Source organism: Typopeltis vanoorti, chromosome 7 (genome assembly GCF_054136105.1).
Source record: "Typopeltis vanoorti isolate ZY-2024b chromosome 7, IOZ_Tvanoo_1.0, whole genome shotgun sequence".
Lineage (NCBI taxonomy): Eukaryota > Metazoa > Arthropoda > Arachnida > Uropygi > Thelyphonidae > Typopeltis > Typopeltis vanoorti.
This window is the reverse complement of record NC_143555.1, coordinates 93,863,343-93,878,715: the sequence shown is the minus strand read 5'-3', so window position 1 is coordinate 93,878,715 and position 15,373 is coordinate 93,863,343. Positions and strand designations below refer to the sequence as shown.

Genomic DNA, 15,373 nt, shown 5'->3' with positions numbered 1-15,373 from the left:
CACGAAACACTAACACACGAGCCGCCATCTTTTTTCCCTTGTTGTAAATCAGAGTCCTTATAAGGACTGGCTTAAAGGAGCGAAGCAAGATTGCTTTTCATCTTCCCCGATATCTGTAGAGGACAATGTTGGGATAAGGTGTTATTGAGCTAAGCTCTGATCATGGCAGGAGGGTAACAGCAATAGCCGAGCCTCAGTTAGATCTTCATTGGCTACAGCACTGCCATCCATTACCCTCCAAGGGTATTAATCACCTCATCTCACGGTCGATCTATCATCCATCTTACCAATATTCTGTAAATCAGTCCTTATAACGATAAGGACTGGCTTAAAGGGGCGAAGCAAGAATGCTTTTCATCTTCCCCGTTATCTGTGGAGGACAGTGTAGGGATAAGGTGTTACTGAGCTATTAAAGCTCTGATCATGGCAGGAGGGTAACAGCAATAGCCGAGCCTCAGTTGGAACTTCACTGGCTACAGCATTGCAATCCATTACCCTCCAAGGGTATTGGATTGAATGAATCAATCCTCTGTAAATCAGAAGTTTGAATTAGAGAAATTATATGAAGGTGATATGAAAATAGGTGTAAAAAGAGAGTTCACATTATCTCTATTGTTAATTTATCATCTTTAAGAATCATATTAAAAATAAACAGATATTACTCCAGACAAAATGAAGAATACTTAATCAATCTCTTTATTATATTATACTCAGATAAATTTTTTGATGGATTAACTAATATAACATTGAAAACAGCAACAGTATCCTGAATAGAACACCTACAGAACAAGTAAAATATTTTATATTCAAAGCTATTCAGTTACAATTTTTGGTGAAGATTGTAAATTAAATTAAATATGAAAATAATAGACAACAGGAAAAGAAAAGTTTGTATGGTTGGAAGTCAACTGAAGAAATGTATATTGAACAAGAGAGAAATTGGTCAAGGCATTGCACTACATGTATTGTAGTGCAATGCCTTGATGCAATAACCTCAATTGCAATGCAGTGCAATACAGTTAAAAGTATGCAAGATACTTTTAACTGTATCAATCTGATACATAGATTAGAAATAAAACACTTAATCAAAGACCCGAGACTTTACAAATGAGAGTAATCCTGAAAAAACTTACGAAAGTGAACAGATCGCATCAATAGCAGAATCATATTGAAAATGAGAGAATTATGAACATGAGATTGTTAGCATTCAGGAATGCATTTACAGAACTAATCTCAGATGATATGGACACTTAAACAGAAAGGAAAGATTAGCAAAATAGGTTTTTGATGCCCAGGCTGTTAGAGAAAAATCAATATCTACGTGGACTGATGCAGAAGAAAAGGCCTTAGAGGACCGAAATAATCATGACTAATTTAGAAGAGAATTATCGATTTATTTATTTATTCGTATGGGGTTATTTCCCCTTTCTCCGCGTCCCTTGGGAGGACGGGTTGAGCCCCTCTTAATGAGGCATCGATATACAGGGTGTTCGGGATAAATTTGACAGTTTCGTAAGGAAAAATAAAATCTTCTTTGTATCTATTAAATTTAATGAATTGACAAAAAAACATTACAGGCAGAGTTAATTACAATACTATCAACAAGATTTACTCAAAATAACCACCATTAGCATCGATCACAGCTTCAATTCTGCTTCGGAACCTCGAACAAGCTGATGCTACAGTCTCCCTGGGAAGGGCCGCAAAAACTGTTTTAATTTTATCCATTAACTGGGCTTTTGTATTACTGGAAGTGCAATTGGTGTCTTTTTCAACTGCGCCCCATACAAAATAATCCATGGGGTTAAGGTCTGGGGAGTTTGGAGGCCAAACATTTGGACTGGTGAAGTCGTAGAAATTTTCAGACAACCATTTTTGACTTTTCCCAGAGGTGTGGCAAGGGGCCGAATCCTGCTGCCATACATACGGCCTACCATTGGCTACCCTTGTTATCCATGGCTTGACTACAGTTAGCAACTCCACGAACAAAGCCCGAATTCCAATGCCAGGGTTCTTCAACACCTGTTCCTGCAGATTTGCGAGGAATTCTGCTGTACGAACGCAATCAGATCGTCTGCTAGGGATCTTTCTTCTTGCTACATCCTCGTAGTCACCATTGCAAGTCTCTAGTTCATGCCTGATTGTTTTTACTGTATTCAGGGAGCATTGGGCAGCAGTCGTAATATCCTTATTTTGATGGCGGGCACGAATCATCATGATACAAGTTATTCTCTTCCATGATTCAGGTGGGTTCCAGCTATCCATCCTTTCTGACATCTTGTATATGAATGAAGAAGGGTCCAAACTTTTAAATGAAGAGAAGTGTGTGTTAATACATGTAACTTACGGAAAAATATAATTAATTATAAATATGTCAAATTTATCCCGAACACCCTGTATATATATATTATGACTGTAAATCAGTGTGTGTTCACGGGACCGGTTTGTCTGTTCTGAGGGACGAAAAACCCAAGTTTGCATGTGAAAATACCCTCTACCTCCGTATGAGACCGGCTAACTCACCTTTAGTCGAAAGAGATCACATAAAGGTTCCTCACATCATAAACGGGAATCAAACCCATGTCTTTCCGATCAAAGTGTTACTGAGCTGCGAAGCCTCTAGAATTATAAATAAAAAGTTAGTAACACTGGAAACTTTTGATGTATCCTATGTACGTCTTGAAGGAAAAACTTTATTTTTTACGAGAGTCAAGTTATTGCTCTCAATGCAATGATACAGGAGGCAACTGTGGGGAAAATACATCATCTAAAACTCTGAAAATGCAGGCTGTTCATTTCCCGTATCGAGTGAAATCTGAAGTTTTTGCTATTATGCGTGGAAAATATGCATCTCTTTTTAATATTATGCTGTTATTAAAATTTCACTAAAATGGAAAATATGCAAGGATTTAAAGTCGAACTCCTGGATTTCCAACGTATATTAAGTTGGAAATATATCAGAAAAACAAAAACAAAATGTCATTGCTTCTCTGACAGGTCAACCCAACAAACAATCCCTTTAGAATAAAACAATGACCTCTTCCGTAGCAAAAAAAAAAGTCGTCAAAAAGCTTTAATTTCCTTACTTTTCAAATGATGCTGAAATTTGAAATAATCTCTCTCTCTCTCTCTCTCTCTCTCTCTCTCTATATATATATATATATATATATATATATATAATGTTAAAAATACCAAGCAATTTTAAACCTGATTTTACACCATTTTCCAAGTTAACAAACAGACAAATAAGTCAAGTTTGCGCCTGCAAGTGATGCAAGTTGAATGGGGTTGAGCCTGAATCAATCGACCGTGAGATGCGGTGATTGATTCATTCAATCCAATACCCTTGGAGGGTAAGGGATGTCAATTCTGTAGCGAATGAAGTTCTAACTGAGGCTCGGCTATTGCTGTTACCCTCCTGCCATGATCAGAGCCTTAATTGCTCAATAACACCTTATCCCTACACTGTCCTCTACAGATAACTGGGAAGATGAAAAGCATTCTTGCTTCGCCCCTTTAAGCCAGTCCTTATAAGGGCTATAAGTGATGCAAGTCTAGCTGACCCTACAGGTAGTGCAAGACCAAGGCAACTCATGGTAAAGGTGGAATAAGGTCTGATCACTAATCTTAATATTTACCCTTAATGCCAAAACACATCTCCAAGAAGGGGATGCATGATGTTTTGTATTAAAGGCAAGAGGCCTCTACCCAGATCGATTTCGACTTTTATTGAGGTCTCATCAGTGGGAGCTAGGCTAGAAATACCAAGATTTAGTAATACAGAGCTGATAAGTATTTTACCAGAACAAGTTGCCATAAGGTGTTTTAACCTTATTAAATAAAAATCTCTGGAGGAGATATAAATGTAGAGAGTATTTTAGCAAAATACTCTCTCTCTCTCTCTCTCTCTCTATATATATATATATATAGTTATATATATATAGTTATATATATATATATATATATATATATATATATATATATATAGTTATATATATATATATATATAGTTATATATATATATATATATATAGTTATATATATATATATATATATAGTTATATATATATATATATATATAGTTATATATATATATTGTTATATATATATATATAACTATATATATATATATATAACTATATATATATATATATATATATATATATAGTTATACTATGCTACTGCATAACAATGCAAATCGAAGAATGCTTTTCATATTCCCCGCTATCTGTAGAAGAAAGTGTAGATGCGGTGTTATTGAGCTATAAGCCCTGATCATGATAGGAAGGTAACAGCAATAGCAGAGCCTCAGTTAAAATTTCATTAGCTACAGCATTGCTATTCATTATTCTCCCAGCGTACTCATTTTAATCCCCTTACGACAAGCATGGGCTACAGTGGGGCTGTTCTTATCCCGGCCACCACACGAGGTTGTTTCATTCAGAGGGGTCCTCGACCTACGTCGTACTCCACATGCGTCGTTTCGACTTTACGGTGGTAACCCCATAAATAATTTAAAAAATAAATTTCTACTTGAAGCAGCGCGACGTAAAATTCAAACGTCGCAGGCGAACTTGTTTGTGAGCGCGACGGAAGAATACGCCTTTACGAGGCGTTTGTTTTTGGAGAGGTGCATCGCTTGGGTCCCAGCATACACTGTTTGGGTAGCACGTGCTTTGTTTACATCCGCTCTCTCACTTTTGTGTTTGTGTTTTTTTTGTGACTTTTTACCCTTCCATATGACTCCCAAAAGTAAGGCAGACTCTTCCGATGGCAGTGTGTCGAAGAAAAGGAAAGCCATTACATTAGAAGTGAAATTAGACATTATGAAAAAGGCAAAAAAGGGAGAAACACCAACGAACATCGGCGGCGCGTTGAACTCGTCGTACCACAGTCGGGACTATTTTTTTAATCGCCTGTACAGAATGTACAGTTTCATTTGTCATTTTGGGGATTGTTCTCATTTTTATGTTTGTTTTTATATTACAGTTTCATTTTTCTGTACTATACAGTAATTATGTTCTCCCGTTCATTTTCCTATGGCCTAGTTCTGTTTCTTGATAGCTCTGATCATGGCGGGAGAGTAACATTTATTAAGGCTCTGATCATGGCAAGAGGATAAGAGCAATAGCCGAGCCTCGGTTAGAAGTTTATTGGCTACAGCATTGCCATTCATTACCCTCCAAGGGTATATCGTGTTCTCCATCTCAATCGGTAACATTTATTTTTAATAGTCCTTATAAGGACTGGCTTAAAGGGGCAAAGCAAGAATGCTTTTCATCTTCCCCGTTATCTGTAGAGGACAGTGTCGGGATAAGGTGTTATTGAGCAATTACATTAAAGCTCTGATCATGGTAGGAGGGTAAAAGCAATAGCCAAGCCTCAGGTAGAACTTCATTGGCTACAGCATTGCCATCCATTACCCTCCAAGGATATTGGATTGAATGTATCAATCACCGACTATGTAAGTTAAGATGAAATCTCAAAAATACGGACGATCGCTAGGCCACTCCATAGTGGGCGAAAGACCGTCCTTATCTCAGCGTTGGTTCCACTCAGTGACGGGCTCCCCGACCACTGAGCAGAACCGCTCAAATTTCGAGGAAAATAATTTAATTCACCGACAAAGCTCCTCAGCGGGCCGTGCTGGAGAACACCTTCCCCGGAGACTCAAAGTGCTTCCTTAAGGCAAAAACCTTAAGAGAGCGAACTCAAAAACTCATCACCCAAGGGGGTAACAGCAACAGCCGAACCTCAGTTAAACTTCATTGGTACAGCATTGCATTGCCATTCATTACCTCCAAGGGTATAAAATCAATCACCGCATCTCACGGTCGATTGATCCCACTCCCTTAACCGGGTAACATTTATGAATGCCTGTCAGACAGTTCAATGGAAGCTAGACATAATTGTATCATATGTGTATTGATTACGTATTTTTTAAAGCATGTATATTTTAGAAATACATCTATGAGCAGATTAAAATCAGTAATATTAAAGATCCATTCTTATTTCATAGAGGAAGAAATAATAAAATCTTTGAAAAGTTTTTTAAAATTATTTTGATTAATTTTATTATTATTATTATATCAAAGTTCAATTTCAAGTTCACCATCTAAAATCATGTAGTACCCTAATTCTTTACAAATTATAAATCGTTTAATAATATTCGATGGCCTACGATATTTCCTTAAATATAAGAACTTAATATTAAATAAAAATAAATACATATATAAAATAATTTAGAATTTACTTCCAAATTTTGTTATTCAACATTTATTGTATTTTTTTAATGTGAATAATTTTAATAAACCAATCACATTATTATAGAATATTTATATAGCAAATAATTGATTTGTCTATTTGAATAGAGTGAAAAAGAGTATAATCCTCTTGGGGAAAGAATCGACCGTGAGATGCGGTGATTAATAATATCCTTGGAAGGTAATGGATGGCAATGCTGTAGCCAATGAAGTTCTAACTGAGGCTCGGCTATTGCTGTTACCCTCCTTCCATGATCAGAGCTTTAATTTAACACCTCATCACGTTCTGCCTCTACAGGTAACGGGGAAGATGAAAAGCATTCTTGCTACGTCCCTTTAAGCGTCCTTATAAGGACTATATTTGAATAGAATTGCATTAATCGTTGCAATTAATGCAATATGACTGGACTAGCAAAACTGGAATTCTTTATTTTAAGATAAACGTTCTAATCAAATAAGCTAAAACCAGTCGTTTTATTTTTTTTTTTACTTTTTACGTTAAAATTAAAGCTAGGAGCTTCTAATGTTCAGAAGCAGATGTCTTTTTCCGATGCTCACACATGTTCTGTCAAACTAATAATTGATTATTGAATTATTGAATTTCGTCAACAGACAAAATGACATTTTTGAGAAGACACAAGTTTTCTGGCAGTCTTTGTTTCCGTTGTTTAAATGAAGTCCAAAATAAAAATTTTTGATATCTTTGTCTTAAAACCTTTCGTCATCTTTTGTAATTCTGTCAACCCTTCTTAATTCTTAGATTTTTCTTTCACATTTACACCCTCTGTCCAACCCGAAATCGTTCGTGAGATTGATTGCATATGAATTGGGGATTCCACATCATCAACTGTACACAACATTTTGACTGAGAGTTTGGGCCTTCGTAAATTGAATTCGCGATTTGTTCCTCACAAGTTGAACCGACGACCAAAAAATGTATCGAATTGAACACTGCAAGAACCTCATTAAAACCTCTCGTAAGGATCAAAATTCCTTGAAACGATCGTTACTGGTGACGAAACGTGTTGTTTTGAGTACAAGCCTGAAACAAAGCACCAGAGTGCTGAGTGGAGACCACCAGAAGAGAAGCATTCGAAAAAAAAAGTCTCTTGGAGAAGCCAAAAGTAAAAACAATGCTGATTTGTTTCCTTCCTGTTTTACGCTTATGTGTATTACGCTCGTTGCGAACTACATGTCATGGTAGTTACAGCGGCTGATAGTCAACATCTACACATAGTTCAAATCAAAACATATTGATTCAATTTCTCATTCATCCTCTTTCATTCTATCTGTTTGTGTTCTCTAGAAGAGTATTCTCTATAGGGTTTACGAAAACCAATTCTACTGATTTTTATTCTTTTTTGAACTAATCACGTGGCCATAAATTGCTTTGTTGTGTTATAAGTTTTGTAACTTCTCTTTTGCGAGGTCGACACGATATATGAGATTAGCCGATTTCTAGTAAAGTATATTATCACGCTCATATTGGTCATCAGTTCGTTCGTGCGATTGCAACGCAATCATAGCATTGGAGATCAACTGTGACTGGTCATTGAAGGATAAAAACGTGATGGTAAAAATAAACACAGGAAACTCTCTGACCCAGACAATAAACGGATGCGGAATAGAATGATGCTATAAAATAGTTGCACATTCCCCAGGTTACATCAACGAATTATCTCTACCAGGCGTTCAGGCAATTGACATTAATGTATAATAACTTATATTAATTGAGATAAAGTGGAATAAAATTTACTAAAGATACAGAGTTGCAATTTGTATTATGAATTCAATAATGCAAATAGCAACCGGGAATGAAAAATATTTTTTGCATAAAGTTTTAACTATTAGCATTGATTCACATTGATCACATAACATAAAACATAACATCATTGGCCAGAAGGGTGAAGCAAGATGCTTTTAAATCCCCGTTGTCTGATAGGGAGGATGAATTGAAGGAAAAATTTATGAGCTGAGAGCTCGCCCTGGGGGGGGGGGCACGGAGATTAGTCATTGTTGCAAGTATTTAGGATGGCCTTTGGCCTCTTGTATTTGAAGAGGTCAGTTTCTTCATAGTTTGCTGCTTGTTTAACTAGATCGTTGGGGTGTGTAGAGATCTTTGAGGAGAATTTTTCTGCTGTAGTTAGTAGGAAGGAGTAGATATAAGGGATGTTTGTATCTCTATGCATTTGTACGTTCATTACAAACCACGGTGCATCCAAGATCATGCGCAAACATCTATTTTGCACTCTCTGTAGCCTAATGATGTTGGTGTTGGATGTGTGGCTCCAAGCTGGAGATGCATATGTCACTATGGGGCAGATCGTCAGCAGGTAGAGGAGCACTTTGATTCTGGTATTTAGTTTGCTTTTCCTATTTATTAGAGGATAAAGTTGTGCAATGGTTTTAGATGCCTTCGTTCATATGGCTTTGATGTGTGGGTTGAACGTTAATCTTTTGTCTAGAATTACCCCAAGATATTTTGTTTCTGTTTGCCAGGGGATTTTGGTGTTGAATAGATGAAGGTCCCCCATGGGAGTTGCCATTCTTCTGGTGAAAAGTATCGGTACACTCTTTTGGGGTTTCACTTGTAATCTTCATTTGGAGAACCATTGTTCTAGTTGTAGCAGGTTTTCTTGCAGTTTTTTAGTAAAAAGATGTGGTCGTAGAGATCTGGAAAGTACTGCTGTGTCATCCGCATAAAGTGCTAAGATGGATGACATTGGGTTGTGTGGGATGTCTGCCATATATATTGAGAATAAGATCGGTCCAGTAGGGAACCTTGGGGAACTCCCGCAGAGATCCGTCGCTGACTTGAAACTGTATCATTTATTTTGTCTTGTATGTGTCTGTCCTGGAGGTAAGATTTAATTAGGTGGACGATATTTGATGGAATGCCTGCTGAAATGAGTTTGTGTAGTAATCCCATATCTTATCAAAAGCTTTCGCTATGTCCAGGAAGACTGCTCCAGTGTGCTGGTGCCAATTGTAACCGGTGGTGATGTACTCAATTATCCTACGAATTTCAAGCCTCAGTAAATGAGTTAAATATCATTTCATTCCTAACGAACAATTTGGTTTTAGACAACATCACAGTACTACTCAACGTTGATCACATAACATATAACATAGTCCTTATAAGGACTGGCTTAAAGGAGCGAAGCAAGAATGCTTTTCATCTTCCCCGTTATCTGTAGAGGACAGTGTAGGGATAAGGTGTTATTGAGCATTTAATAAAGCTCTGATCATGGCAGGAGGGTAACAGCAATAGCCGAGCCTCAGTTAGAACTTCATTGGCTAAGGCATTGTCATCCATTACCCTCCAAGGGTATTGGATTGAATATTCGTCCCCCCTAACATATAACATTCTTAAAAGAACTGGGCGATGGATGGAGTCCTTGACTCTTTATCCCGTCATCTGAATGAAGAAAATCTGTGTGGATGGAGTGTTATTGAGCTAAAAAGCTCTAGTCATGGCTGGGTAACGGCAATAGCCGAGCCTCAGTTAAAACTTCATTGGCTACAGCATTGCCATTTGTTACCCTGGAAGTCCTAAAAAGGACTGTTTGGGAATCAATAACATATAACATCCTTATAGTCCTTATAAGGACTGGCTTAAAGGGGCGAAGCAATAATGCTTTTCATCTTCCCCGTTATCTGTAGAGGACAGTGTAGGGATAAGGTGTTATTAAGCTATTAAAGCTCTGATCATGGCAGGAGGGTAATAGCAATATAGCCGAGCCTCAGTTAGAACTTCCTTAGCTACAGCATTGCCATCCATTACCCTCCAAGGGTATTGGATTCTTCAATCCAACATATAACATCCTTATCCTTATAAGGACTGGCTTAAAGGGGCGAAGCAAGAATGCTTTTCATATTCCCCGTTATCTGTAGAGGACAGTGTAGGGATAAGGTGTTATTGAGCAATTAAAGCTCTGAACATGGCAAGAGGGTAACAGCAATACCGAGCCTCAGTTAGAACTTCATTGGCTACAGCATTGCCATCCATTACCCTCCAAGGGTATTGGATTGAATGAATCAATCACCGACTATGTAAGTAAAGGTGAAATCTCAAAAATACGGACGATCTCTAGGCCACTCCATAGTGGGCGAAAGACCGTCCTAATCTCAGCGTTGGTTCCACTCAGTGACGGGCTCCCCGACCACTGAGCAGAACCGCTCAAATTCCGAGGAAAATAATTCACCGACAAAGCCCCTCAGCGGGCCGTGCCGGAGAACACCTTCCCCGGAGACTCAAAGTGCTCCCTTAAGGCAAAAACCTTAAGAGAGCGAACTCAAAAACTCATCGCCCAAGTGGGTAAGAGCAACAGCCGAACCTCAGTTAAACTTCATTGGTACAGCTTTGCGTTGCTATCCATCACCCCCAAGGGCATTAATGAATCAATCACCGACTATGTAAGTAAAGGTGAAATCTCAAAAATACGGACGATCTCTAGGCCACTCCATAGTGGGCGAAAGACCGTCCTAATCTCAGCGTTGGTTCCACTCAGTGACGGGCTCCCCGACCACTGAGCAGAACCGCTCAAATTCCGAGGAAAATATAATTCACCGACAAAGCCCCTCAGCGGGCCGTGCCGGAGAACACCTCCCCGGATACTCAAAGTACTCCCTTAAGGCAAAAACCCTAAGAGAGCGAACTCAAAAACTCATCGCCCAAGTGGGTAAGAGCAACAGCCGAACCTCAGTTAAACTTCATTGGTACAGCTTTGCGTTGCTATCCATCACCCCCAAGGGCATTAATGAATCAATCACCGTATGTGTAAGTAAAGGTGATATCTCAAAAATATCGGACGATCTCTAGGCCACTCATTCGTGGGCGAAAGACCGTCCAAATCTCAGCGTTGGTTCTACTCAGTGAAACTCGATTACCGAGCAGAACCGCTCAAATTCCGAGGAAAATAATTCACCGATAAAGCCCCTCAGCGGGCCATGCCGGAGAACACTCTCCCCGGAGACTCAAAGTGCTCCCTTAAGGTAAAAACCTTAAGAGAGCTGACTCAAAAACTCCTCGCCCAAAGGGGTAGCAGCAACAGCCGAACCTCAGTTAAACTTCATTGGTACAGCTTTGCGTTGCTATCCATCACCCCCAAGGGCATTAATGAATCAATCACCGCATCTCACGGTCGATTGTTCATTCAAACCAACATATAACATTAAAAAGTTCTTAAAAGAACTGGGCGATGGACTGAGTCCTTGACTCTTTATCCCGTCATCTGAATGAAGAAAATCTGTGTGGATGGAGTGTTATTGAGCTAAAAAGCTCTAGTCATGGCTGGGTAACGGCAATAGCCGAGCCTCAGTTAAAACTTCATGGGCTACAGCATTGCCATTTGTTACCCTGGAAGTCCTGAAAAGGACTAAGATCTTCCCTATCCTGGTCTTAATAACATATAACATAACAACCAAAGATAGTACATTAATTTCTTTTATAGGAAACGTTTATTGGTGTTGTTAATTTATCAATATAATTTGTAAAATTATCTGAATATATTCTAACTTTAAACATACACTTTGAAAGTAAGTTTATCATATCATAAAATTAATTTATATGATTATATAAATTTTTATATAATTATGAAATACAGTATCAAATTTTATTTGTAAACATATACACCTATCTTAATGCACTCAGCGCCATCTACTAGCAATTTTCTATATTAAAAAATGCAGTTCCAGATTTCCAAGTATTAGTCATTTATTTAAAACCGTGATATTTATGATTACCTCGGCGTCTTAGGAATTAACTTGAGTCTCTCGGGATTTTGCTATGTCTAAATTTGCTTGCTAAAGGTTCTGTCCTCATTGCACTTTCATTAACATAAACAGCTACCTAAGGAGTTGAAAGTGGGTTGAGCAACTGATACTTGAACGTAATTATTACATTGGAATTCTTCATGTAAAACATTTGAGAGAAACGTCTTCCATTTCTAAAGAAAAATTTAAAAAAAATTAATTTTAAATACATCTACAAATAACCTAGTTCAATTTTTAGTTTATTTGCTATATTATTTTTTTTTTAAAAGTGACACCTAAAATTTTATATAATAAATATTAGATATATAATTACATTTATAATGAATAAGTCAGTGAAAATTTAAAAGTCCTTTTTAGGACTTCCAGGGTAACAAATAGCAATGCTGAACCGAGGAAGTAAACTGAGGTTCGGCTGTTGCTGTTATCCTGGGTGTGAGTTTTTGAGTTCGCTCCCTTAGGGTTTTTGCCTTAAGGGAGCACCTTGAGTCTCCGGGGAAGGTGTTCTCCGGCAGGGCCCGCTGAGGGGTTCTTGTCGGTGAATTATTTTCCTCGGAATTTGAGCGGTTCTGCTCAGGAGTCGGGGAGCCCATCGGGGTGCTAGGATGGGGCGGCCGACACTGAGTGGAACCAACGCTGAGCGGTTCTGCTTAAACGGGGAGCCCGTCGGGGTGCTTGGACGGGGCGGCCGTCAATGAGTGGAACCAACGCTGAGACATGGACGGTCTTTCGCCCACTATGGAGTGGCCTAGAGATCGTCCGATTTTTTGAGATTTTACCCTTTACTTACTAATCAGGGTAACGAATAGCAATGGTGAACCGAGGAAGTTAACTGAGGTTCGGCTGTTGCTGTTATCCTGGGTGTGAGTTTTTGAGTTCGCTCCCTTAGGGTTTTTGCCTTAAGGGAGCACCTTGAGTCTCCGGGGAAGGTGTTCTCCGGCAGGGCCCGCTGAGGGGTTCTTGTCGGTGAATTATTTTCCTCGGAATTTGAGCGGTTCTGCTCAGGAGTCGGGGAGCCCATCGGGGTGCTAGGATGGGGCGGCCGACACTGAGTGGAACCAACGCTGAGCGGTTCTGCTTAAACGGGGAGCCCGTCGGGGTGCTTGGACGGGGCGGCCGTCAATGAGTGGAACCAACGCTGAGACATGGACGGTCTTTCGCCCACTATGGAGTGGCCTAGAGATCGTCCGATTTTTTGAGATTTTACCCTTTACTTACTAATCAGGGTAACGAATAGCAATGGTGAACCGAGGAAGTTAACTGAGGTTCGGCTGTTGCTGTTATCCTGGGTGTGAGTTTTTGAGTTCGCTCCCTTAGGGTTTTTGCCTTAAGGGAGCACCTTGAGTCTCCGGGGGAAGTTGTTCTCCGGCAGGGCCCGCTGAGGGGTTCTTGTCGGTGAATTATTTTCCTCGGAATTTGAGCGGTTCTGCTCAGGAGTCGGGGAGCCCATCGGGGTGCTAGGATGGGGCGGCCGACACTGAGTGGAACCAACGCTGAGCGGTTCTGCTTAAACGGGGAGCCCGTCGGGGTGCTTGGACGGGGCGGCCGTCAATGAGTGGAACCAACGCTGAGACATGGACGGTCTTTCGCCCACTATGGAGTGGCCTAGAGATCGTCCGATTTTTTGAGATTTTACCCTTTACTTACTAATCAGGGTAACAAATGGCAGTGCTGCAGCCAATGAAGTTTTAACTGAGGCTCGGCTATTGCCGTTACCCAGCCATGACTACAGCTTTTTAATAACACCCCATCCACACAGATTCTCTTCATTCAGATGACGGGATAAAGAGTCAAGGACTCAGTCCATCGCCCAGTTCTTTTAAGAACTTAAGAATAAGTCAGTCGACATTTAAATATGAGGAGATTGAATCAATCGACCGTGAGATGCGGTGATTGATTCATTCAATCCAATACCCTTGGAGAGTAATGGATGGCAATGCTGTAGCCAATGAAGTTCTAACTGAGGCTCGGCTATTGCTGTTACCCTCCTGCCATGATCAGAGCTTTAATAGCTCAATGCCACCTTATTCCTACACTGTCCTCTACAGATAACGGAGAAGATGAAAAGCATTCTTGCTTCGCCCCTTTAAGCCAGTCCTTATAAGGACTATAAGGAATAAGCCAGTCCTTATAAGGATAAGGAATAAATGGAGTGGCGGTGAATTGATCGACCGTGAGATGCGGTGATTAATAATACCCTTGGAGGATAATAATGGATGGCAATGCTGTAGCCAGTGAAGTTCTAACTGAGGCTGTTCTAACTATTGCTGTTACCCTCTTGCCATGATCAGAGCTTTAATAGCTCAATAATATCCCGACACTGTCCTCTACAGATAACAGGGAAGATGAAAAGCATTCTTGCTTCACCCCTTTAAGCCAGTCCTTATAAGGACTATTATATTAATGAATAAATGGAATTAGGTAGAGCAAAAAGTCCTTTTTAGGACTTCCAGGGTAACGAATGGCAATGCTGTAGCAATGAAGTTTTAACTGAGGCTCGGCTATTGCCGTTACCCAGCCATGACTAGAGCTTTTAGCTCAATAACACTCCATGCACACAGCTTTTCTTCATTCAGATGACTGGATAAAGAGTCAAGGACTCAGTCCATCTTCCAGCCCTTTTTAGGACTTATTGAATAAATCAGAGATTCAATGTTAAACGATATTCCTGTTTTGGAATCCATTTAAAAGATAATGAATGATTAAGATTTAAATTACTACACTTTCAATGTACATATATTCAATCAATTAATCAAAGTTTATATTTCGTAGATCCAGAACCGCCTTTTGAACCACGAAATGTTATTGTAAAGAACTGTGACGTAAAAACAGAGTACATTCTACACAAAGAATTAGGCAGGTAAGTAGAATAGAAAATAATTAAACAGAATTTAAAATGCTACGGGAAATTAAAAATAATTAATCACTACAGTATTTGGCTGTGTGAAATGTTCTTATTAAGACAGTATTTGTTTTATTTCATCGGAGAAATTTTAAGCAATAAAAGCCTTTGGCTCTTCATATATTTAGTAATTTTAAACAATATTTTTTTCAGTGCGAGCGTCATCTAGTGGCTGTTTAACAAACTAATAGAAGAATATGCAAATATCTATCATCACGTTTCCAGAGTTAAATGCATGCTTCATGCTCAAAGTGTCAGAAACCTACCAGACGTAAAATTAAATGAGTACAAAAAGTCGTAACTTCAGAAGACAACATTAAAAAATCCATTTGAGAAGCCAAGCATTACAGCAGTCTTGCATGTGAACATAAAAATTCAAATCGTTTGTAAATTTCACACTAATAAGCTCAGTTTAGGAACTAAATAAACGCTTAAT

The 15,373-nt window shown here is 39.0% G+C and overlaps 1 protein-coding gene across 1 annotated transcript in view; it reads left to right on the top strand.

Annotated features, from left to right (window-relative positions):
* LOC150104872 (myosin light chain kinase, smooth muscle-like) overlaps positions 1–15,373 on the top strand; it is a 65,765-nt gene that overhangs the window by 12,711 nt on the left and 37,681 nt on the right. Inside the window, exon 3 of the mRNA XM_090396032.1 lies at positions 14,808–14,895. Within this exon, the coding sequence (XP_090252158.1) occupies positions 14,808–14,895 (88 nt within the window). The remainder of the gene's footprint in view (positions 1–14,807; positions 14,896–15,373) is intronic.